At 37.1% G+C, this 26,856-nt stretch overlaps 1 protein-coding gene across 5 annotated transcripts; it reads right to left on the reverse strand.

Annotated features, from left to right (window-relative positions):
• Positions 1-756: 756 nt before the first annotated feature.
• Positions 757-26,611, reverse strand: LOC105391785 (lipase member H-B). 5 transcript variants are annotated; one of them, XM_048628220.1, is made up of 5 exons: positions 26,374-26,611; positions 21,517-21,647; positions 16,240-16,392; positions 6,258-6,411; positions 758-2,041 (listed from the first exon to the last, which is right to left on the reverse strand). In XM_048628220.1, the coding sequence occupies exons 2-5, from the start codon at positions 21,632-21,634 to the stop codon at positions 1,372-1,374; spliced, it is 1,095 nt and encodes a 364-aa protein (XP_048484177.1). In that variant the 5' UTR covers positions 21,635-21,647; positions 26,374-26,611; the 3' UTR covers positions 758-1,371. The 5 variants fall into 5 exon arrangements, with proteins under 5 accessions (XP_048484179.1, XP_048484180.1, XP_048484177.1 ...); XM_048628221.1 differs by lacking the exon at positions 26,374-26,611 and adding an exon at positions 22,022-22,175; XM_048628222.1 differs by lacking the exons at positions 16,240-16,392; positions 21,517-21,647; positions 26,374-26,611 and adding an exon at positions 11,863-12,011 and having other exon boundaries at positions 757-2,041.
• Between the last annotated feature and the right edge of the window lie 245 nt (positions 26,612-26,856).

Consider the following 26,856-nt stretch of genomic DNA (forward strand, 5'->3'; position numbering starts at 1 on the left):
TTAAGCGTCACCTCGTTGCTTGTGGCATATCACCGGACAGTTGGGAGGAACTAGCTGAGATGAGGCCAGAGTGGCGTAACTCTGTCCACAAAGGCTTAGAAAATTTTGAAAAATCTTTAGTAGAATGTGAGTGACCATAGTGCGAGTGTCCCCGTCGTGACGGCCTCGTCGGTAATAGTCGGTGAGTAGTCGCGGCGGTGCAAATTGCATTATCGGACGATTTCCAAGTGGAAGCCTTCACAGGGCTAGACCTAGACCCAGGGGGTCACTCTATAATGACGCAAAAATAATGTTAAATTAACGCTGTTGCGCGAGCCACGACTCTATCTCGTTGTATTAAACGTGCCGATTTCACGAATGGTTTCTTTCGTTAGTTTTCGTCAATATACAGGGTGTTGCAAAAAGGGTATACAAAAAGCCGAAACCTAGATATGTAGCATGTTATATCTAAGCCCGAAAATTAAATCAGAATTTCAAAATTCGTGAAAAAAATATAACATTTTCCATATGGAGAATAACGAACCTTTTTACTATGGAGAATGTAGTTTCACGAATTTTGAAATTCTGATTTCATTATCGGACTTAGATATAACATGCTGCACATATAGGTTTCGGCTTAGTATACCCTTTTAGCAACATCCTGTATAGCAACCATCCTGGAGGGTTACTCTGGCTGTCATTTTATCGGTACATATTTTAATGCAACAGTTTTTCAGTAGGTGCAGTTAAAAGGTAATAAAAGACAGCTTTAATAAAATAAACATTCATTTTATTATCCAATGCCGTAAGTTCAGTTACCTGCACAAAATCATGACTCGTCTTAGTGACATTGCTAGTGAGTGGGAATCAGGTTTCCTTTTAGCCCACTGTACATTATAGAAGTAAAACGACATAAAACATACACACTAAAATCACAGATATTTCCCTATATTTCATTCATTACTTAAGTCTAAACTACCTACAGCTATATAGGGATTGGGGATTACATAAAATAAACTTAAAAAAAAAACAGTTCGCCTAACAAGTTATGTACGTATACCTACCAATCTGTATAAATAAATAAATACAATTTGGATTTGGTAAACTTGCTAAAAAAAAGTATTACTTACAGAATGTATGGCACAAAATATGTATCTTACCGTTAAAAACTGCTAGATACGTTAATAAAAAAGAAACTTACTTGGTCAATCAAAATTCGTAGGGTTGGTTATTAATAATTTTTTCTAAAACCATCACATCACAATAAACGACAATATGTCGTATATATTTACGTAAACTAAGTATTTTAGTACCTACTTAAGTATATATCTTGTACCTAATCAAACATTTAACAGCTACCTACTTAATAAATCTATATAACCTAATTTACCATCAAATAACAATTTCATCCCTATTAATCTCCCTAACCGTGGACTTGTAGATCTCATTCTCAGACTTCAGCCCCTCCTTCCCCCTGTAGTAGGGAAACTCATTATGAGTCGGCAAGTAGTAAATGCCTGGCTTCCTGAAATCCGTCTCTGACCCTAAGTAATTAGTCTGGGAATTGTTATAACAGTTCGCGAACCTAGCTTCCTGGACCGAGTCACATTGCACTCCTATAAACTTCTTCGCGTGCTCCAAAGCTTGCCACCAATACAACACAGACCTTAAATGACTACAAACAACTAGACAGGGAACATACGGAATATCGCCTGGTTGGAATTCTCCGCCGTTGGCATAGAAGTCGACATGTCCTATAGGTTCCGCCATACCGAATCCATCTATATTAGTATGTAAGACATCCACTCTTTGCCCGTCTGACGCGTCAAGTCTCATGTTTGGCGGTAGAGACCTGAAACAGGGTCCAGCCGGGTCTAACCCGGTTACCCTGGAGGGTTTCTGCCCAGTGACGGAGTAGAAGTGCTTGGCCGCGTAGCCGACGATGTGGGCTCCGAGGCTGAGCCCCACCAGCTCCAGGTTGTCAGCTGTGAGTCCCTGCTGAGTCAGCTTGACGAGAAGTTCGCCGAGCTTCTTGCCGATGGAGCGCGAGAGACGGACGGACCTGGAGAAGAATAGGTGGTTTAGTGACAGGTGGAGGAAAAGGCTAAAGGATTAATAATTAAGGTGTACCTATTATTGTTCAAACAAATCGGTAGTTCTGAAGATGCAACGAATGCACTTTCGTACCTTGTCAAACTAACGAACCGCCTTTTAATTTTTCAAAGATTGACAAATGGTTAGTTTGACAAAGCACATAAGTTTAAGGATTGAACGGTTGTATGTATGTAGAGCCTCAGGACGCTAACTTTGCAACGGGTTGGTAAAAGATGAATGAAGAAGAATAAGACGTACCACGTCATAGTGTGACAAATTACAAGATTAATAAAATTATAGTCATCATTAAAAATATGGTCTAGGAATTTGTTTCGATTGCAAGTTACAACTTTGTCAAACTCAATATATTAGAAATTTCCGGGAAACTATCAGTTTTGATAAAACGATATCCAAAACATTAAATGAATTGACACGCAATGTACAATTTACCACATTGGGTCAGTTAATTATGTTTATAATTTCAATTTAATTGGAACGTGTTTACTGGATGGCTATTATGATTTATTATTCAAACAATTTAGTTTCATTTATCAATCAAATAGTACTTACACTTGGCCGAGCAAACATCATAAATCAAAGCCTTGTTTACTACAAAATAAACAATACATTATTGTCACTAATAAATAACTAATAATCGTAAATATAGAAAATAAACTGTACAAAATGATTTTAAACATAATAGTGTTGGCTCGTAAACTAACAATGATGACTTGAACCTACTTATTTACTAAACATGCTTGCTGATCAATTTGATTTGTTAAGAGGTGAAGCATACTGCGTATAAATTCATGATTATATTCTTTTATTTTTAACTAAGTTGTTCTCCAAAAGTTTCAGGACAGAAATTGTGGTAGAGTATAATGTCACCGTAACAGGAATATTAATGTTCCTGAAATTGACATACACTCACGGGCAATAAAAATGTTCCACTCACAAAATGTCGACACCAAATAACCCCGATTTTTTCAAACATTTAATTAAAAATTTCATCAAAATGTTACCGTTTTTAGTCGGTAATATGCTGATGCTCTGTTAAATGTACTTCAATGTTGCAGAAGGCATGATTAAGCTAGCCTTCTCCGTTTAGGAGTAATTTTGTGTTTTTCTCAGTGGAACCTTTTCATTGTCCGTGAGTGTACAAAAAACAACAGCCGAAATCTTATACAAATTGTACTTGAACTAAAGAGTAGGCTCTCATAGTAAACTTTGAAAACACAAACCTAGAACCTGTAGGGTTACTTTAGCTTAAAGATAAACCAACGATGCAATCAATACGTTTCATGCAACGAGATACAGTCGTGGTTAACGCCGCAACACTGCGAACTCTCCAAAGCTTAGTTTTTCGTTTGTATGTAAATCTCATCTGTTTTTTCTATATACGTTCATGGTTCTAGGTATGTACTAAACGGACCTTCAGTATACAACCTAGGTTAACTAAAATAGACAATTGGTTATTCCAGTAAAATAGCCACGTTAATAAACAAGCGATTTGCCACCCCATAAATGTAATATAACGATTATTCATACGATTCTGCGATCATAAACTGTGTTTGCGTATTGCCTATTGTCCCGACAAGGTTTTATTTTATATGGCTTTAGTATTTTAAGGTGCAAATTGGTAGCGGACGCTGCGGACGACGAGGTTGCAGGAGACGACACGTTTCGTGACGTCATTTCTTTGGGGTTACCACCGCTGAACATTACCAATAGACAATCCTTAAGCATCATCGCTTAACTGTCAAATCTGACGTTACTTGTATGGATGTGATAGATGTTTGACATATAAGCGATGCCGCTCAAATATTGTTGATTCCTAATGTGTCGGTGGTGGTACATTAGCAGGTTCCTATGTGTTTTATGGGCATCATTTGACGGCTAACGACTTCGACATAATATTTTATAGACATACATTCTCTTCATCATATAGCAAGCCTCTTTCAAAGCTCGCCACTGGAATCGATCTAAGCTTTAGCATCTTATCATTACCAGCCTCCTTTCGCAAATCGTCACCCCATGTAGTCGGAGGACGGCCTACACTACGTTTGCCTAGGAATACATACAACCAGTAACTGTAGTCGTTTGCAGTGCTGCAACCTCATGTCGATCGTCTGCTGCCAGATTGTACCTTTAGTCGTTTAGAGTTACCGTGTCAATAAATATGTGTTTTTACATAATTAAACCCTAATCTAATGTGCATATTCATAATATATTGGATCATAATTGCCTACTATGCCTACATCATTATAATATGGTAGGTATTGTCAATATACTAGTTTCTGGTTTGTAAAATTAATATTTATTGATGATGCTTTATGTTTAAGGAAGACATTTATTAATTAAGTTATCTTCTGTTTATTATATATTTTATATCAGCGTAAGCGCTATCAATCATAATTATATGAGATGATCATACTAATTTTATTTAAGGACATAAAGATTTTATCCATCTTAGTGTCTGTAAATAATGCAATATAGTTACTATGCATGTTGGTAAAGAATAGACTCTAGGGATCAGAGGCTATAGGGCTACATAATTATCATCTTTCGCCCCAGGGACCATTATTATTCTTATTTCGTGTCTAGAAAATATATTTTATATCAGTACTCAGAATAACTTTGCTTCTCGTCATTTACAACGACCGAACGTTATGAGATTGTCAGCATTCAGCGACCGGCATAGTACGATAAGTTGAATGAAATTTTGTAAAAAGTCTGCATGCCGAGATCTCTAAGCACTAAGTACCTACACTATTTTGAGAAAGTTGGCATAGTGCGATAATTAGTATCAAATTTTATATTAGTAGACATTTTGCAAAAGAATTTTACACACATACAGCATAAATAACTACCAAATTGTAAATACTGATGTAGTAAGGGATTTAGGCGTTATCCTAGACCATAAACTTACTTTCAGCAATCATATTGAAACAATAACATCCAAAGCTTTTAAAAACCTCGGGTTTGTGTTGAGAGTGAGCAAACCTTTTCAAAGCCGTAAGTGTGTTATCAGTCTTTATTGCGCTTATGTTAGGAGTATTTTGGAATACTGCAGTTCAATATGAAATCCCTCTTACCTCATATATAAAAACATGCTAGAACGCCTTCAGCGTAAGTTCCTCCACCATATGAATTATAGATTCCGGGCAAGCCTCTTCTCTCCTTTAGAAATGATGACCCTGGAGAAACGCCGTCAGCTGTTGGACATGCTTCTGCTCTACGATATTTGTCATGGGAGTATAGACTGTCCGACTCTTATAACCAAAACTCTAGCCTTGCGTACTCCTACCACTCGCACTCGCCATACTCCCCTGTTTTACACTGCGTCAGTTCACACAGATTATGCACAAAATTCTATCAGCTGTCGTTTGCCCAGAATGTTTAATAATAATTTCCGTGAACTCGACATATTTCATTCATCTAAGCCATCGTTTAAGAAATCTATAATGTCCTGTCTCCGTTCCTAAATAAATAAAACTCCCAAAGACATGCTCAAACACACACACACACTCATACAGACACACACACAGACACACCCAAACACACACGTACCACTTACATACTAATACACCACACAACATACATAAAAATGGATATACTTAAGCCTTTTCCATTTTCCACTCCTTTTTCATAATGTTCCAGTATAAAGTTTAATTGCTATTATTTTATTAATATTGTTATTTTTTGAACTCAGTAACTACCCGAGTATTTGTTTCTTTGCTTACTTATATACTTACTTACAACTTACTTTATAACATGTTATTATGTAATACTTGCTTAGTAATATAATATGTTGTCGTTAAATGTTAAAAAAACGTAATAATAATCCTTAAATGGCCTATGTTAAGTTAAATTATGTTGGTTAATAAGTAATAATGTTGAGCTGTGGATTACTGTAAATAAATAAATAAAAATAAAATAAATAAAAAATAAAATTTTGCAGAAAGTCGGCATTCAGCTACTAGATCCTAGTCACCTCCTATCTGCTGACTATACCACTTTTTTACAAAGATATATTTGGCATATTTTAAGGCCTCCTTACGGGTTGGACACGTATCTCTGTTGCTGACTTTACTCACACGGGGCAGATGTGTGTCTCTATTGCTGACTGTAGTTGACTGTACTCACACGGGGTACATGTGTATTCTATTGCTGACTGTACTCACACGGGGTAGATGTGCGTGAGGAAGTTGAAGGTCTCGGAGACCAGCACGTTGTACCCGCGGCGGCTGTAGGAGCTGGCCACGGCCTGGCTGTGCGGGAACACTGAGGAGTCGAAGAACCCCACCGCGTAGAGGACGGTCTTCTTGCGCTTGAAGTCTGGAAGAGGGAGAGAGGTGAACAGCTGTCATAAGTATAAATACAATACAACATGGTCATTGGTCCAAAAAACATAGAAATACAGAAAATAATACTTAAAAAGAAAAACAGTACAAAAAAGGCAGCCTTAAATTCCCTAGAAGTTAAAACGAAAGGGATAAGAAAGGAGTTAGGTTCTTGGGGATATAGGCACAATCTTGGTTCCTTTTGAGTAAGCCAGGTGCTGGTACAAAGACCCCCACAGAGAAAAGAATAGAGAGGTTTATACAAACCTAGACATGATGATTTATTTTGTACATCTGCGACCGAATAAAATATACTTAGAGATCTCAATTATTGTACTGAACATCTGTTATTTTTGCCTATCTTTACAAAGATTATTGTTTTTGATCTTGATTTTAGGCTCACTTTACTCGTAAACCGTAATTAATCTTAATGCTTTTTAACGAAGCTTAGTAGAAATATTTCAATAGATTCTTAATTTGTCGTTAAATGAAATAGACCGGATTTAATTGATTCGTTAAGGACTAATGGAACACATAATGAGAGCAGTTAATTGCAGAAATTCTACTTACTGTATTACTTATATTCTATTTTAATGTTCTTTTAATAGTGCGTGAATGAGTTTTTTTTTACTGAGCGTGATACTTATGGTCTTGCTGCTTATCCCTAAATGGAACTTAACTACCTACATTAAATTTCTTTGTAACGACTATTATAGTGATGAGATGATCGTGTGTGGTATTTCGATTGATGGCAACCTGGTTCCAATAAAGACTAAGTACTAAAATTTACAAAATTAATTAGAAATTCCTCAATTGACCAAAATTATTTTGTAAAAATTAAAATTGGTTGTTAGGTCAGTACATGATCATAAACAAGTACTTATAACAACTTATCTACTTCAGAATAAACTAATGTCTCATATGAATAAAGCGGAATCGTGAGTCTTGCATTTAATTAAATACAATTAGGTATTTATACTTTAACATGACTGTATATTTAATCGTTTTACCTAAGTATAAAGTAAAGATCCTACCCACTATGTAACAGATGTTGATCATGACCTAGTGCTCAGCCGACATAATAATACATAATAATAATTAAAAATCTAGTTCTAAGTGGATAGGTAGCTAGGTACTATCAGGAAATCGTGGCCTAATGTAAGGCTTAGAATTAGAACAGCTTGAATCCTACCCACGGGTTCACTACAAACACAACGCACAGTGGATATCGCTATATTCGTAGAGAAATCGTTTTAACATTTTCAGGTGTTTGAATATAGGTATATTGTAGAGATGTCCGACAACTTTTACTTTGCAGGGGGAAAAATTGACAGATTGCTAACACTGAAAAAAGTTTATGATCTACTATTATGAATATAATAAGGAGTAGTCAAAGGAATAAAATAATCTGCCATCTTTTACTATTTTCAAATTTAGTGTTGTCCAATTCTTGAGCTTTCTTGAGGTTCCGATGATACTGGGGGTCTATTACATATTAGTGAACGAAATACGATTACGACATATAATTTTTTTAGGAGAGCTCATGTTGCATGTACCTAATCTGTATACGATGCAAAAAGCTCAACATTTTTAGCGTAAACTCTTCACAACTTCGTATTTCGTCAATCAAGAGTAGCCCCCTGCATTTCCGGTAGGGCTAATACTATTTAGCTAGTCCACGTTTATCCGGGGTTTACCCCATTAAGCATAAGTAAGTAAATAAATGCCACTGTGGAGATTCTATCGGCTGTGGACTTAGATTAACAATATACGAAGCAGATTGTGTGTCACATACAAAAAAAAAAAAAAGTGTCCGCATTTTGTTTACATCCGTTCTAAGAATCCTGTTTAAATCCGTTTTAACAATGACAACAATTGTCAAATCAAATCAAATCAAAAATTTCTTTATTAAGTAAATAGTCTTAATCTATATTAAAGTACATCCCTTTTAGGTTCGCAGAACCTGTATTAGGGATGAACGCTCTTTCCCAATAAGTTTATAAACTAATCTACTTAACAAATCAATTTAATCCCTACTTACTTAATTAATTAAATACTTACTTAAAAACTGTCAGAAAAAAGTTATTGTACCAATGAATAACCTTCTAATCAAACTAAGTCAAATTAAGAGCTCAGTGGTGGATGCGGATTGTTATTTGTCGAGCACTGACACTCCATCTTGTTGGTACATTGTTAATCTAAGGCCGTGGACGTGCCTCGACTGCGATACAGTTTTTATCTCTCATTGCGATTCCGAATCACTACTTTCATGAGTCAGTTATTGTGATTTCTGTGGCTTTGATGTTATTTTATTTAGCGTTTGTATTCTTACCTGTAATATACGTATACAAGGTGTGGTTATGTGGTATAAATGAATGGTTTTGTTCTTAATCCAAAATAGAGGAACACGAATAGTCATAATTAATGAAAAAGGTTTTGTTTACTTTGCTGTACGTTCGATCCAACGTATTTGTAGTAGGTATCTATAGAGCTTCCACTATGTTATTGCATTTTTTACGTTTCCTTATGTCTGGTACGTAAAGTTGGTTTTCCTTTGCAGTCATCAAATATGTAAGGGATTTCGAATGTCAAAAAACCAATAATATAATGGACAGAGTATAGTTGCGAGCTCAGTCGTCTGCTCGCTTCTCACTAAAAGGGTTCACATCCTGACCGTGACATGTATACCTAATGAGATTAAGTACTTTATTTGAATTTATGTACAATCTCTATCATCGCTCTTACGGTTAAGGAAAACATGGTGAATAAACCTGCACATTTAGAGTTTTTAAAGTCTTAGAACATATTATGTTTTTCTGAATGCCCAGCCAATGAGTCACACACTTTCGACTCACTATACCATTTTTGCAACACCCTGTAAATATAACTTAGAGGAGGCAAATCCAACAGTTACTCCGTATACTCTGCCAATCTGCCATGCAAATATCGGACATACTTGCTTCTCACATATTGAATTCCGAGGGGGTCAGATATCTGCGTTACAATCCGTACTATTGGGCGCTACATCCGGGCGTGGGTGCGCGGTCGCCGCCTCGTCCCGTTATCTACGCACGGCTGGCGGGATGACGCGGGCGCACTGAACGGGTCGCGCCCGGATACTGAAAAAAATATTTTACGCCGCTGCAGGCTGTGGGTGCCGTTTCATAATGGCCTATACCCACCTACATAATATAGGTATATAATGTATTCGCGATATCCGGACCGGCTACCTATTTACTATACTGACGTACTTTTATTTAAACTCTTATCATACTATGTTATGCATTTATATTGTACCTATTGTATTATTTATCGTTTATTAATAAACTTAGTATTATGCGTCTTATTATTTATAAATATAAATATTTTACTTAATGTACCTACTTACTTATATCTACTTATACACCTACCTAGCTTACTCAAATATACACACATTCCACACATACACACATACACACAACACAACACAACCCATCCTAGTTAATATACCTCGCGTTCGTGACTGAGGTCACAACACTAAGAGCCAGCTGAAAACCAGCGCTGTGGCCTCTCTGGCCATAGCACACGCTGAGCTGGTGCCTTTTTGACGCTCTGGACAGCAACCTTGTTTGTTTATATTGTATTATTTTGTGTTTTTTCATATATATTTTTTGTAGTATTCTTTTGTTCTTTTTGTTTCTGTTTTTATTGTTCAGTGCGTCAAATAAATGTTTCTTTCTTTCTTTCTTTCTTTCTACTATATCCAAAGATTGTTTGGCAGAAATTGCTTCAAGCAATAAGTCCGCCTTTTTTACTGTTCTAGTTCATGAGCTATTTTTCTTTTGGTCCAAATAAAAGAAGGTGTTTCCTACTAACATTGTAAAGGCGAAAGTTTGTTTACATACAAGTACATGTGTGTGTGTATGTGTATGTTTGTTACTTGTTCACGTGAAAACGGCTGAACCGAAATTTTGTAAGTATGGAGTTAGCTGACACCCTTGATTAACATATAGTTAGGCTACGTTTTATCGCGTAATTCCCACGGGAAAACTTTTTAAGGCGAAGCAAAGCTCGCGGGATCAGCTAGTAAATAAATAAGTACTTAAAGAGCTCACCAACAAACTTATCCTTGGCCAGCATCTTAGCCGCGGCCAGCACGGGCATGGCGCGCCGCACGGGCGGGCCCGAGGGAGACGCCCTGTGGGACACCACCTGCAGCTGCTGCAGCATCCGGGGGGATATTGAGGCGTTCTATGCGGTACCGACTTTGATGGTGATGATAAACTCATGATGAAGTACTAGCTGTTGTCGCGAGCTTCGCTTCTCTTTAAAAAGTTTTGTCGAAGGAATCTCAGCTAACTCCATACCAAATTTAGTTAATTTCGGTTCAGCCGTTTTGACGTGAAAAAGTACTACTACTCACTCTTATACTCACAAACTTTCGCATTTATAATACCTATTACTTAGTAGGAAGTTGCATTTTTGCAAATAATGAGTAGGTATTCTACTTATAATGAAGTAAAGAACGTATTAAATGAAATCCGTTTTGTGTTTTAATAAATAAATAAATAAAGAACTCACCAACAAACTTATCCTTGGCCAGCATCTTAGCCGCGGCCAGCACGGGCATGGCGCGCCGCACGGGCGGGCCCGAGGGAGACGCCCTGTGGGACACCACCTGCAGCTGCCGCAGCATCCGGGGTGATATTGAGGCGTTCTATGTGGTACCGACTTTGATGATGATGATGATGAACTCATTATGAAGTACTACCTGTTCGTGCGTGTTTCGCTTATCCTTAAAAAGTATTCCCGAGGGAATCTCAGCTAACTCCATACCAAATTTCGTTAAAATCAGTTCAGCTGGTTTTGACGTGAATAAGTAATAACACCTACTACTCACAAACTTTTGTATTTATAATACCTATTAGTAGGAAGTAGTGTTTTTTGCAAATAAACAGTAGGTGTTGTACTAATCATGAAGTAAAGTACTCACCAACAAACTTATCCTTGGCCAGCATCTTAGCCGCGGCCAGCACGGGCATGGCGCGCCGCACGGGCGGGCCCGAGGGAGACGTCCTGTGGGACACCACCTGCAGCTGCTGCAGCATCCGGGGTGATAATGAGGCGCTCAATGTGGTACCGACTTTGATGATGATGATGATGAACTCATTATGAAGTACTAGCTGTTCCCGCGAGCCCGCAAGCTTCGCTTCTCCTTAAAAAGTTTTCCCGTGGGAATTTCAGCTAACTCCATACCAAATTTCGTTAAAATCTGTTCAGCCGTTTTGACGTGAAGAAGTAACAAACATACACATATATATTGTATATACACACATACTCACAAACTTTCGCATTTATAATAACTATTATTAGGAAGTAGGTTTTTTTGCAAATAAAGAGTAGCTATTGACATTGTACGTTTATACTAAACGTATTATACTAAATTATGATCAATTAAAGTGCTCACCAAAAAACTTATCCTTGGCCAGCATCTTAGCGGCGGCCAGCACGGGCATGGCGCGCCGCACGGGCGGGCCCGAGGGAGACGCCCTGTGGGACACCACCTGCAGCTGCTGCAGCATCCGGGGTGATATTGAGGCGTTCTATGTGGTGCCGACTTTGATGATGATGATAAACTCATTATGAAGTACTAGATGTTGTCGCGAGCTTCGCTTCTCCTTAAAAAGTTTTGTCGAAGGAATCTCAGCTAACTCCATACCAAATTTCGATAAAATCGGTTCCGCCGTTAGGACGTGAAAAAGTAACAAATATTTACACACACATACTGACAAACTTTCGCATTTATAATAAGTACCTACTAGCTGTTCCCGCGAGCTTCGCTTCGCCTTTAAAACCTTTCCCGTGGTAATTCTGGGATAAAAAGTAACCTATGTTCTTTCTCAGGGTCTAGACCATATCGACGGTGGAAAGGCAAAATGGTTTAAGCGCCATGACATAAAATGTTCACCAGAGCGATTTAAAGTTTGAAATTTTCGAAAAAAAATCATATCTCTGTAATTATTCTAGCTATGGCTTTGAAAATTAAAATACGTTAAATTGAAATAGTTTTCTTTGTTATTCTGTATATAAAATGAATGTACATATTCTATTTACTGAAATAAGGGACATAAGACATAGGCATCTGAAATCTCAGTCAGGTAAAATTGGCTTAAACGACATTAACATTTTAATTAAATACAAGTAAAAACAATTTAAACACCAAGGAGATTTAACCATCACACCAGGATAATGTTTTATAATAATTTATGTTACTTTAAACATTCCATAAGAATGAATTAACCGCCAGACTAAGGCAATTTATATCTAAGATGAATGACTTAAAGAATAAATGAACTTATAATTGGACCTCAGAACTCGAGAACGGTTGAACCGATTTTGGTCTAGAAACATTTGTGGAAGTCCAGGGAAGGTATAAAAGGTAAGAAGGGTAGGCTAGGGTAGGGTAGGGTAAGAAGCGGTACCTGCGGGCCAGCTAGATTGAAAACAAAAAATTCATAATATCTCACCAAGTCGAGCAAAGAAGCGGCATGGCCGTACCTTTTCTCGAAGCATTATTTTATTATAAACTTTATTAACATATTGTTCACCGCGAAATCACTTTGAGATTGAGATCCAAGTGATCAGCAGGTTTACTTATTCATTAATTAATAATCATAATCTAACCGACATTTCTTCGTCCGTCTCTATGCCACCATTCTGTCACCGCCTTTGTCCACCTTCCGTCCTGCCTTCGAGCCAAGTTTCCTGCCGACTCCCATTTCAGTTCCGTGACCTGCATACCGACGTCGAAGACTTTTGTCTTTTGGTGATTTACCACGCTGGGAATACGGTCTGTAAGCGAAATTCTTAACATGGATCGCTCCATAGCTCTCTGTGCAACTCTGATTCGGTGCACAGTTTCCTTGGTCAGCGTCCATGTATCGGCACCGTATGTTAGTGTGGGCAAGACACATAAGCAATTATCAATCCATAAGCAGCGTCGCTCGCTTTAAACTATCTGTCAGATTCATACAAGATACGCTAGATTTGATAAGCAAGCGACGATGCTTTAGGATTGTTAATGGCTAAGTTTTAGTGGTGGTAACCCCAAAGGACTATCACAATGTGAGTTGGGTCTCACCCGACAGCCGGACCGAGAACCAAATCGACCGACGATTAGTCGAAAATGGAGACACTTCTGGATGTTAGGAATAAGAGGGTTGCTGATGTCAATAGTGATCACCACTTAGTCGATGGAAAAATGTGCTTGAAGATAGCGGGAGTTTAGGAGCAGGCCACAAGATCTGCCAAAGGTGTCGTGTAAATAAGCTGCAGGACCCACAAGTTAGAAGAAAACTTAGTATCCAGATCGGCAACAACTGGCATCAAAGACGTGTTGTTAAAAATTTGCGAAGAAATAATAAGGCACAAGGAACACTTAAAAAATGAATGGATGTCTAAAGAAACATGGGATATGATCAACCATCAAGGAAGACTTAACGTCGAACTAGACGACCATTCTAAAGAAGCACTTGCGTACGAGTATTTTCTTTGTGAACTTAATATCAAACGAAATTTATAAAAGGACAAACGCTGCTAGGGGTAACCCTATATCCAGCGATGGTCTCATCGGCTGCCATAGGAAACATGAAGGATCTATACAAAGCATCTTGAAGAACATTGCAACAAAACCCAGGATATCTCCTTGTTACTATGAAAGATTGACTTTCAAGATGGTATAGCCACATTGCCGAAGTTTTTAATGATCCTAACCACCACCTGGGGAGTTGGATGCAGATGCAAATATACCAGGAGCATCTTGTATCTTGATGCATAATCGTAATCATTATGATTAATAAAATCGGCAGGTCTTACAGGCTAGTCAGAGGCCTTCGGGTGGCTTGAAAACGTCTGACAGTTGGGTAGCCCACTTACCCGAAAACTCTCTCAGCACAAGATTGGTTGTGTTGGGGCCCAATAACCCGCGCTAGGCCAACGTGGTAGACTAGGCCTAAACCATTCCTTCATTGGAAGGAGACCCGTGCCCCAGGAGTGGGGACGTAATGGTTCGTGATGAGATTTATGACTATCCTGCATCTTGACAGAAATTTAAATATCCAACCCCCGAATAAGACGAATTGATACGGACCATACGATCGCTGAAGAGTGGCAAAGTACCAGGGAACAATGGATTTCCTACGGTGGCATAAAAAGCAGGATAGATGGAATATACCAGATATTGCACTCTTCAGCGATGGAGGATGATGAAGTGAAGTTAGAGAAAAGTTAATTTAATTCATGTCCAACTTTTTCCTATAAGGTTTGCTTTTCGTTGAAATACTTTATTCTGAAAATTATGGGATACAAACAGGTCGTGGTACTCGTGGTCACTGGTCTTCTATTTCGTATAATTACCTAACAATTATCAAAATCGGTTAAGTTGATCTAGAGATTTGCGCTTGGGAACACATTTTCGGTTAGATTTTTATATAGATAAGAAATCCTGTTTCTGACTAGATTTCGATATAAATTATTTATGAATAAGTTTATTTATGATATATAATTATTATTTTGTATAAAAAGTAATGTCATGTTAATACAATACAAATATTTTACATTAAGAACCATATTGTCATAGAAAAAATATTTTATAAAAAATAAATATTTGGTTGGATCCTTTTAGAGAAACGTTAAAATTCCCTACTTGCATAGAAACAGCAATTTAGGCGAAAGGATCCAAGTGCATATTTATAACTCAATAAATATTAATTATAGCAACACTATTATTTAGAACCTGTGTAAAGAGTAATATAATAGATATCATAATTTAATGTAGTTATCGGTGATATAATCAAAAAATATTTACAGTTTTATACTGGCGAACGAATCTGAGTTTGTACCTACGTAATTACGCTGCGCACGCGGCGCCAACTGTCGCATAGACGCACGTCCTCTCCCAGTGAACGTCCCGGCGGGGTGCTGAAGCGACACCTTTCCAACCGGTCCTATTTATATTATTGGCGTTTTCACACAATATCCTTCTGGATATAACAGCTTAAACACCATAGACCGCTTCATTGCGATTCTTTTGAATTGTTTTATATCACTTATATCAATTATCTACAAATCGCAAAAAGCTGCTTAAGTGCCAATTGTACCACTAAACAGATTTAGGTAAAGTTGTATTAACCGCCAAACGCCGCGAGTAAGGCTGACTGGTAAAATGGTTTAAGTGCCAGTATGGCTTCAAATTACAAAATTGTAAAATGTATTAAGTGATTTTATGTTATTTTTGACCAGAAGGCATTTTGTTTTATATCAATTACGCAATCAGGTAGGTCGCTTAAGTAACTAATGATACAAATTCACATTAGTTCAAAATGAATTAAGTCACAATGTTTTACTGTTTTAGTGAGGGTACAATGTTTTATATAACTTTAGTTTTGATCAAGTATGTTTGAACATACAAATGACTAAAAAAGTGGCTCTTAATACAAGAAAAAAGTATTAAGATTTCCAAAATCACCGTTGTCTTAAGCGCCAAAAAGTGCTCAGATCGAAACGAGACCCGCACCATTCGAAAGAGAAAAATCAGGCGATTCCAACGGTATATATAACTCATATTCGCCAAAAGTGGCGGATAATACATTTTGCCTTTCCACCGTCGATATATTATGTATACCAAATTTCATTCAAATCCGTTCGGTAGTTTCGGCGTGAAAGAGAAACAGACAGACAGACACAGTTACTTTCGCATTTATAATATTAGTTAGGAATTGTAGGAAGTAGGATTTTTCGCAAATAAACAGTAGGTGTTGTACTAATAATGAAGTAAAGAACTCACCAATAAACTTATCCTTGGCCAGCATCTTAGCCGCAGCTAGCACTGGCATGGCGCGTCGCACGGGCGGGCCCGAGGGAGACGCCCTGTGGGACACCACCTGCAGCTGCTGCAGCATCCGGGGGGATATTGAGGCGTTCTTGTCTACTCCTGGACCTGTGGGATGGATAGATAGATAAATTTGTTTGTCTTCTTCTTTGGGTACCATCTCCTATCGGAGGTCGACAATCACCTGGCTTATTCTTTCCTTCGAGATATTTTTTTATTGCACACAAACATATAAATTATACACTACATAGACGGTACAATTTACATAGGAGATATTCAAGATTGCGGAAATTACAGGGGAATTAAGTTGATGGCACACACCATGAAATTGTATGAGAAGGTTATCGAAAGTAGGATTAGGAGGGAGTCGACAGTATCGGCAAACCAGTTTGGATTCATGCCTGGAAGGAGTACAACGGACGCCATATTCGCAGTGAGACAATTGATGGAAAAGTTTCGAGCTGTACAAAGAAACCTGCATATGGTGTTCATTGACCTTGAGAAGGCTTACGATCGAGTCCCGAGAGACCTGTTGTGGCGGTGCTTGCAGAACAAGGGTGTACCCGTAAAGTACATAAGTATTGTTCAGGACATGTACGCAGGTGCCAACACACAGGTCCGCACCGCAGTCGGGGTTACCGACAGGTTCGAGGTCAGAGTAGGCGTGCACCAGGGTTCATCCCTGAGTCCATACCTATTTTTATTGGTAATGGATGCATTAACATCTGCAATTCAGAAGGAGGCGCCCTGGTGCATGCTCTTTGCAGACGACATCGTGCTTGTCGATGAGAGTGGGGATGAATTACAGGTGCAACTGAACCAGTGGCGAGATACCCTAGAGAGTGTGGGATTGAGACTGAGTAGGACCAAAACAGAATATATGTTCTGTCAATTCGGAGGGCCTACTTCAGCTGCGTCGATATCTCTGGGTACCTCGCCACTAGCAGTAGGTGAGGATTTCCGATACCTCGGCTCCCTTCTACAGAGTGATGGAAGTATTGACAGGGATGTGACGAGACGAATGAATGCAGGATGGATGAAATGGAAACAACTCACCGGCACGACGTGTGATCGCAAGATGCCAATTAAGATCAAAGGCAAAATATATAAAAGCGCCATAAGGCCGGTGATGTTGTATGGGGCTGAGTGCTGGGCAACCAAAGTATGCGATGAGAAAAGGATGCATGTGACAGAGATGCGAATGTTGAGATGGATGTGTGGTGTTACAAGAAAAGATAGAATACGAAATGAGTATATAAGGGGAAGTATGAAAGTGGCTCCTATAGTGGAGAAGATGAAAAGCCATCGTCTTTCTTGGTTTGGGCATGTTATGAGAAGAGAAGATGATTATGTGACAAAGAAAGTGTTGGAAATTAGACCCGAAGGAAGGCGCAAGAGAGGAAGACCAAGAAAGACGTGGCTTGATTGCGTGAAAGAAAATATGAGAGAGTGTGGAGTGAATGAGGATATGACAGAGGATAGGGTAAAATGGCGTGACATGACCAACAAAGCCGACCCTAAATAAGGATAAGGCAAGGAAGAAGAAGAAGATAGACGGTACAATTGGCAGCCTTATTTAGGAGTAATTTCTTCCAGACTACCTCGGAGGAGAGAAATTATACATAAGAAAAGATGCGTATGTAAGATAGGTAGGTGAAAAAGTGGCATTTTACTATGTTAGTTAGGTAGCCCTTAGGCCTTGGGGTAGAGTAATGGTGGTGGCGTAATCGCAGGGGGCTCACAATAACTTACGAAGTATGAATGAATGAGAGCTGTCATATTGATATCGAAGGTCGTGTTATAGTACACCAAAGCTCAGGAAATACGAACTTCGGAACTGATGATAAATCTTACCGATTGCAAGACATCTTATGAAAAACAGTCATTTTGTAAAAGATAAGAAACCAATCAGTATCAAAAGGCATCGAAGAAAATAATGTAAATTGTTGTGAAAAGTTATAGAATATTATAAATAGGAGAATATATAAAAAGTCAAATTCATTCTCAATAATGTGACAGGTAAGTAAATAATAATGATGTTCGATTCAATAATGTTAAAGTAAATTATTTAAACACCATTAACATTAGTTAGTAGTTAGCAAAATTAATTGTTCGCTACATTTTCCAATTAAACGAGCAATAGAATCAGATAAACACATCAATTATTTAATTACAAAGTAGTCTGACACACTGGTGGAATGCCATTTGTAGTTACAAATAATAGTTGTCTTGTTAGCCTAGGCACAGAGGGTCACCTATCGGTTCTAGATTATAAGGCTAAGGTCTAAGGTAAGGTCATCAGGTCTGATTATCATTATCATTCCAGGTTGTTCAATAGCTAGATAAATACTACAAGTTCAATTAGGTACCTACATACAATAACATACACCCATGGTATAACTTTACATGTTGCCTCATGATGCCTTCACGGGAAGAGCGATGGAAGGTATACAGGGTGTTGCAAAAAGGGTATACTAAGCCGAAACCTACATGTGCAGCATGGTATATCTAAGCCCGAAACTGAAATCAGAATTTCAAAATTCGCGAAAAAAAATATTCATTTTCCATAGAAACTTTGTTGGTCACGTGACTTTTTACTATGGAGAATGACTTTTTTTTTCGCGAATTTTGAAATTCTTATTTCAGTTTTTATGTACATCCTCTAGGTGCCTAGATTGGTTTAATTCCCTAGTCACAGACATTGTTAGAAGAATTCATCGTTGACAATGGTGACAAAAAATTTAAACTGATGTAGACGTCTATACACCAAACTTTTTTTTTTCAGTCTCTCCCACTCTAATCTTTATAATGTCAACCGCCAGCCACAAACGGCCACTCTATTGTTTAAGAGGGAAGTATACCACTTGGTCGTCCATACAAAAGGAGAAAAAAAATTACAACTTCTAAATAGTATCCAATCTCCATGATTTTTAGTATGTTATCCGAAGAACTTATTGAACCCAATGATATCACTAATATTATACACTCGCGAGCTATAAAAAAGTGCAAGTGACATAAGTAATATAGAACGGCAATGACCGGTGGAACCTTTTCATTGCGCGCGAATATGTTCATACATCCCTACATATTTATGTTATCGGGTTCAAACCATACCAAATTACATTTTGAAATTAAATTAAAAAATCAAAAAAGTAATTATGAAAATCAAACCATAACAGACGAAAATATCGGTGGCATACAAAAACAAACTGACGAATTAAGAACCTCCTCCTTTTTTCAAAGTCAACAAAAAACGTTCGTTCTGTTCCACTAGCTCTGGAACAGACTGACTGACTGACTGATATAATATATAATAAGATGTGTGTGAATTACATAACACAATTACATAAGTGAACACATAATGTAATGTAACCTGTGGCGGTCACACGAGCCGCCGGTCGATGTCAATGCCAATCGCATAGAGTCAGGTAACGCGTGGAAATATCTGATTGCTCGGCGTCTTGCCTTATTGATAAAAAACACTGCGATGATCTGAGTAGAGCTTTACACGGTGACAAAACCTACCCCCTTATTCATAAAAAAGTTATAAGACGTTTTAGCTATTGAACTGGTTTGTCGCTCTCTGTCAAAGAACAAAATGTTCTCTGTCATGTCTCTAGACTAGCTTTCAGTTTGTCACCGACACGCTAATACAGAAACAGAAACATATCAGCTTTTCTTATGTATAGGGCTTTAGATATGTAGTGACTGGATGAGGAAGGCCAAGGACAGAGTATTGTCACGCTCCTTCAGAGAGTCCTATGGCTAGTAATAGACAATTACGGACTGATGATGATAGAGTATTAGTGGCTCATTTAAAAAACACACTAACTAGGTAGGTACCTACATATGTACCGCGGTAAATGTAACCCGAGACCGAAACCATCAATACACTACGCCGGTCCGTATACACACATAATTAAACGTATAATGCTCCGGTCTATGTCAAGGCCAATCACTGTGCGACTTGTCTTATTTTCTAACTACGACTTTTCTTATTTTTCATCTTAGATTAACAATATACGACCAAGATGGTGTGTCAAATACAGAAATATGTAAATAATAGCAAAAAACTGTCCGCATTTTGTTTACTGTCAAACCTTTTTAAGTTCAACCTTATGACAACCTTGTACCAATGAATAAAATCTTCTGACCGAACTAAATCAAAATAAGAGCTCAGTGGTAGAAGTGTGGTGTTATTTCCCGAGACGTTTCTTTTGCACTGACACTCCATCTAGTCTGTATTAAAATATTGTTGTGTCTTATTATTTTCTAACTACCTATGGGTTTCTTTATTTCTCATGGTATTTCTCTCCAATCTCGTTTAACTAGAACTCGTGGGATTTTTACAATAACTATAAATACCTATTAATGTTATTTCCTAGTAAAATTAGAGTGCCGTTAATGCCTTTCCATCGAGAATATAGTTAATAACTTCACTAAGTGAACACTCGGAAGAACTATAGGTAATTCCTACCTTTGATGGATAATACCAGCCATTTGTGCATGTTTATACTTAAAACCATCCCATCTTTTCGCTCTTTAAAATTTATAACTTATATATAAGTATACTTACTTACTTAATTTATTTATAAAGAAGTATAAAAGAAGATTAGGTACATTCTATTAATAAAAAATTGGCCAGCCTTGACCACAGAAACTCGTATTTTTTTAATTAAATATTTTCAAAATATGGCAAAATGCAAATCCGGTTTTTGATATGCTATTTTGGTGCAATCGGAAATAAGGATAATTCCACATATACCTAGGTTGAGTTTCGATAGTTTATAAATAAAACAAATGACCCATCGATCTTGCTAGCCGAGTCATCGAGTGTGAAACAGGGGCGCCATTTGGAAATTAATTAAAAAACCACTCCATAAACTTAAAATTCACGTGACTCAAAAAGTTTTTCGCAGAAGCTAAATTGTTTGCCAATTTTTTATACTTACTTAGTCATAGAATAAAAGGTGTTTAGAATGAATCCAGAATCAACCTCTGCTACCTTACTCCACCCTTTTTGACACACTGCATTTAGCAAAATATGATGTTAAATGATGTTATGTTGAATGATGTTAAATGAGAGGGTGTGAAGTGAATGAGGATATGACATGACGCTCAAAATCGACCCTAAACTAAATAAGGAAATGTCTAGGAAGAAGAAGAAGATGTAGCAAGTATTCATCTCCTTACATTACATTTTCCAGTATAATAAAGTACTCTGTGACTCACATTCAGGTATAAGTCCGGCGGGCACCCCGACCCTGGGCCTGGGCTCGTAGGACGCAGCCGCCAGCGCCAGCCACGGCAGCAGCGCCAGCAGCGTCGGAGCCCCGGCAAGCTGTCTCATGGTGACGGGTGCTCTGGAAATGTAAGAGGTTTAAAACTGTGAGTGAGGAAGCTGGTAAGTTGTATTGCTAAAATAACGATTAAGTATATGTATTAAGTTACCATTGTGAAATCCATTAGCCTTAGTTATAAACAATGTTAGCAAACTATTATAAGTTATTTAAGATACCTTCTGTGTATTTCTGTTATAAAAAAAATAACGCTAGGAATTTTTGGTTTATGTAAGAAAAAGTTTTTTCCAAGGGATATAGCGTGTTGTGAATCTTAAAGCACTATAGCTGAATGAGTATTTATTATGGTAAAGAGAGCTTTCTGTACCAAAAACTAAATGAAGTAAGTATAGGTATGTATGCAATTAGGTAAAAAATAAAAATATCTATCACGGTACCTGAGATCCTAGAAGTCTTGATGAGTTTACAAACAATTATGGCATCACAGTTGTACGGCAGAATCAAATAAAACCATTTAACAAATCTACAAAAACTAAACTTATTTAAATGCACTAACCGCACACCACCTTAGATTAAACTCAAATCGGTACTAAAAATATATTCATACGTTTTCAAATATATGCTAATGTCTTATTGGCTTAATTTTTTTGGCTCCTTTAATATCTTTGTAGGAATAAATAAAAATATATTTGACTGATCATCACTCGGCTCCACTCATATTCGGTAGATTCAATACATAGTGCAAACACACTTGTAAATCTCATATTCATACCTACAATGCATAAAAAGTTACCTGAATTTTTAGTACCTACCAACTTGGATACAATTCTATTTCTAGAAGTCAAAACTATAAGAAAAATTCAAATTGAAAGAAATCTAATTAATGACTGCACTACTTATAAATGTAAATATTACGAAGTACATCGCAACCTGAACAAATATCAATAAAAACATTACAAAAACTCTTTCAGGCTGGGCTTTACTGGCTTTAACTGCCTCTGTGATCTAGTTATAGAAGCTCCTCTTAACCACCCAGAGGTCCCGGGTTCAACCCCGGGTGGGACCATTAATTTGTGTTTCAAGTTTGGTTAGGGCATAGAAGGCTGATCACCTGATGTCCGAAACAGTGAAACGATCCATGCTGTCGGATGGGCATGAAAAGCAGTCGGTCCTGCGCCTAGCTCTCTCCAGTCGTGTCGGTCAATCCGCCCCATTGGGCTATGAGAGTGATGGAACAGAGAGTGCTCCTGTGTATTGCGCACACACTTGGGCACTAAAATCTACTACCGCACTGATGGTTGATCTCAAATGAGATTGGCTGTGGTCGAAATTCGACAAGAGGGGCATTTTATTCTCATGAGTGTACTTAATAAGTCAACAACACATACTTGTACCTAATTATGAATTCTGACCACTTCGTACACATTATTAAGTTCGATTTACTAAAGTGGGTAGCGTAAAGTAGGAACCAAAAGTATATTTGCATTATAATATTCAAGAGCGTTTATTATTTCGAACAGAATTTGGGAAGGACACAAATAAAATATTTGTTTTACATTTTAGGTATGTAGGTAGGTACTCATACCCATACCTATAATTATGCAAATTAAATGGTGAGCAATTACATCATCATCATCTAAATAAATAACTTGAGTTTATTGAAAATCTCAAGTGCTCTATTCTTCATGGAACTACCTAAGTTTGTCGTGTGTATCTATGCGGCTGTTGCTACGAACAGTCAGCTGCATAAGTAGCTGTACACTTTTGTACCTTGTCAAACTCACAAACTGCCTATTAAAACATTGACAGTTTGTTATGTAGCTAATTTGACAAGGAACAAAAGTGTATATCTACTTATGCAGCTGACCGTACCTATATATAGACATATAAAGTCAAACTTCGTTAACTTTGCAAGGGTAAATAACAGATGCACTGGTTTTTGTTTTCTTTGACTTATTGCCTTGTTGCCCATTAGATTAACAATACACAAACAAGGTGGTCATAATACAAAAAACTATCCGATTTGTTTTACTGTCGAACAGTTTTAAATTCAACCTAAATACACTTACAAATTATTTTCTAACCGAACTTATTCAAAATAAGAGCACAGTGGTTGAAATTAGGAGTTATTTTTCGAGACGTTTCTTTTACACTGACATTCCATCGTATTCGTACATTGTAAATCTAAGCATTAAAAGTACCATACAAAAAACAAACGAACGAGAGCTGTTATGCAATCTTATATTTATAACCTGTGTCTGCTAATAAATAGGTCAGTAGGTGCTTACCTACGTGTATTTATTATCTATAATGCCACTGAAAAAGTAACAATGTTGTGGTTAAACAGGGGCAATTTATCACATAACCAGTTCAGTCATTGTACATAATAACGGTTAGTTCATCTTTAGACTTTGGTTTTACTGATCAATGTTACACATTTTTCCCATTAACTTCTCTTCGAGTTCAAAGTGTATCGATTAGCTTATAATTACATTCGCGAGCAATGAAAAAGGTCCACTTAAAAAATGCGGACACCAAGGTCCTAATTATTTGAAAAAAAAAATTGACAACAATATTAACGATTTTATTGGGAGGCTTTTTCGTGTAAATTTTTCATGGCACGTGAGACCGTGAGTGTATGGTGACCTGATGTCTTTACAATAAATTCACCACTGTCAATAACTTCTTTAGGATTCGCAGAACTCGCAGATATCGCCGTTTCCCGTACATTCCCGTGGGAATGCCTGGATGAACCAACTACCAACCACACCAACACCCACCCTTCCTCTAATACACTCACAAGCAATGAAAAAAATCCAGTGTCAAACAAATTTTTCCTAAATGGAAAAGAATAGCTGTATGCATTATTGAAGTATATTTAAATATTTAACTGATTGATTTAGTTTTAGAGTTAATTGTTACTGTATTTTCTGTTTTGATTAAATAAATTGCATTTTAAGAGCGCATCAGAATATTACCGACTTAAATATTATGGTAACACTCTAAATTGAATATTCGTCATTTTGTAAGTGAAATGTTGTCATTGCTTGTGAGTAAATTAGTTATCCTAACTAATATTATAAATTAGAAAGTAGGTATAACTATGTCTATCTGTCTGTCTGTTACTCTTTCACGCCAAAAATGGTTGAATGCTAAATTCTATTTTGTAAATACATAATTGTTGTACTACCTAGCAATAATCGCGTGTTGCTCATAGCTGTTAAGCATTATTGTTTCTATAATAAATAAATAAATAAATAAAACTACTGAACGGATTTTAAGAAATTTGGTATACAGATGTTCTAGACCCTGAGAAAGAACATATTTCGGTATTCCCACGGGAAAACTTTTTAGGGCGAAGCGAAGCTCGCGGGAACAGCTAGTGAAGTATAGAACTACGCTCACGCTGCAGAAAGATAAATCTAATTATGATCACAGAAATTATTTTTAATCTCCTTATTTTCCAAATTTTGCTGATTATCATCTTCAGCTGATGACTGGGTCGTTCCGGAGCTAAATGGCATTAGCGGTAAATCTCTTGTAATTTCGGAGGCACTTTGTAAAGAAGCTATATTTATATAATTTTTCAAAGCTTTTCCAGCCCATGTTGCCGTTTTAACCGGAAGAGATCATTTGTTACTCCCTCGCAATTTTGCTTCTCTCTTATTTTTTACCAACATAAAAAATGGGGATGGTATTCTATTCTTGCACCTGACTTTCTCGAAGGGAACCTTCGTGCATACTTTCTTAGTGTCTAAACTGCGGCTAAATGTGCTAAATTTAGATGTGCAGATTTTCTCACGATGTTTTCCATCACCGTAAGAGCACGTGTATCAAAAACCGTTGATTGAATTGAACTCGTTGATAAGTACCTACTTGCCTGGTGCAATCCGTTTAGCTTTTAGATACCAGCGGTAAACTAACTAATATTAGTACAGTTTGCCCCACAGATATATAAAGATATATTGACCCCACTTGATATTATTGCTTTATATCTTTAAGTGACATTTACAATATTATTAGTTTAGTGCCACAAACTTATCTGTTCCGGTGAGAGCGAACTAAATTGATCCATATCTCATTATTTACTAATGAATTATATATTATTATAGATTAGATGGGTTAATTAAAACCACAAGAGCGAATTACCACTACTGGCAAACTTAAAATCTTATAGAATGAAGAAATATTACACATTTACGTGAGCTGTCACCGGAACAGATAAGTTTGTGGCACTATAACTAGGTTAGTCGGCACAGCAAAAACTTTCTGCACCAGAATGTTAAATAATGGTAATTTTTTTATATTAGTTTAGGAATTATGACGAATGAGGACGAAACTTATAATATTTAATCACAGATGATGCAAATCGAATATGAATAGGAATAGCTTTTTATCTATTAACCGGTTAATTGTGCATAAATATTACAATGCATCTGGATATTATTAACTACCTAAGTCGATGATGAAATGTTACTTTTTTTTATTCGATTTAAAAAGAATTTTGATTAGCAAACTTTACGGGAGATTATGCCTAGAGTCCAAGTGTGTAAAGTACACAAGATCACCATCGCTCTCATTATAACTACAGAGCATCTAAAGTCATGAAAACGGAAATGGATCCTATCTAATTGTCTAACTGATGTCCGAAAAGTTTAATTATGTATCCTGCATCCTGCCAGATAGTCTTGTTAAGCTACATTATGGTATAGGCAGAGAACAGAAACCAGGTAGTAGAGTATGTTTTAAAAAATAAAATGTAATGCTAAGAAAAACAAAAGGTACTTACTTAGGTACGTAATAATAATGTAACTAATGTATCCAATATCCTTTTACGAACTACACAAAAAGTTTTTAAAACCTTGTCCAATCACAAAACCGAATGCATTTTTATTTTTCTTTTTAAACTTTTAAATTTCGAATCCGCGGGTTTTGTTGCGTATCCCGTATGTAGTTCGCTTTCCGAATGCCACTGCCGCACTGGTTACCACGAAGTTTAAGGTTAAGGCACTGCATAAACTCCTTGCACGCACACTGGCCAGCCAGTATTGTACCAGAGAGAACCAAGAAAAAAGAAAATTCACTGCCACCTGACCTGACACTGGCATCACTGTTTAAACTTTTTTACCGCCCGAATCTAATCGAATTAAAATATTTTGGCTTGACGATCTAATACAGAAAACATATGAATGGCATCAAGGTTTATCGTTTACTAAAGATCGGTTACAAATAAAGTTAAATCTTAGTCCTATGGTTTAAAATAGAAGGTCAC

Source organism: Plutella xylostella, chromosome 20 (assembly GCF_932276165.1).
Source record: "Plutella xylostella chromosome 20, ilPluXylo3.1, whole genome shotgun sequence".
NCBI classification, from domain to species: Eukaryota; Metazoa; Arthropoda; class Insecta; order Lepidoptera; family Plutellidae; genus Plutella; species Plutella xylostella.

Bases quoted from the DNA above. Each gene is read 5' to 3' on its own strand.
- LOC105391785 (XM_048628220.1), bottom strand. From the start codon at position 21,634: ATGAGACAGCTTGCCGGGGCTCCGACGCTGCTGGCGCTGCTGCCGTGG. The intron at 16,393-21,516 runs GTGAGTCACAGA...TCCATCCCACAG, and splicing joins CGCCGGACTTATACCTGAAT to GTCCAGGAGTAGACAAGAAC. The intron at 6,412-16,239 runs GTGAGTTCTTTA...TCCCTCTTCCAG, and splicing joins GGCCAAGGATAAGTTTATTG to ACTTCAAGCGCAAGAAGACC.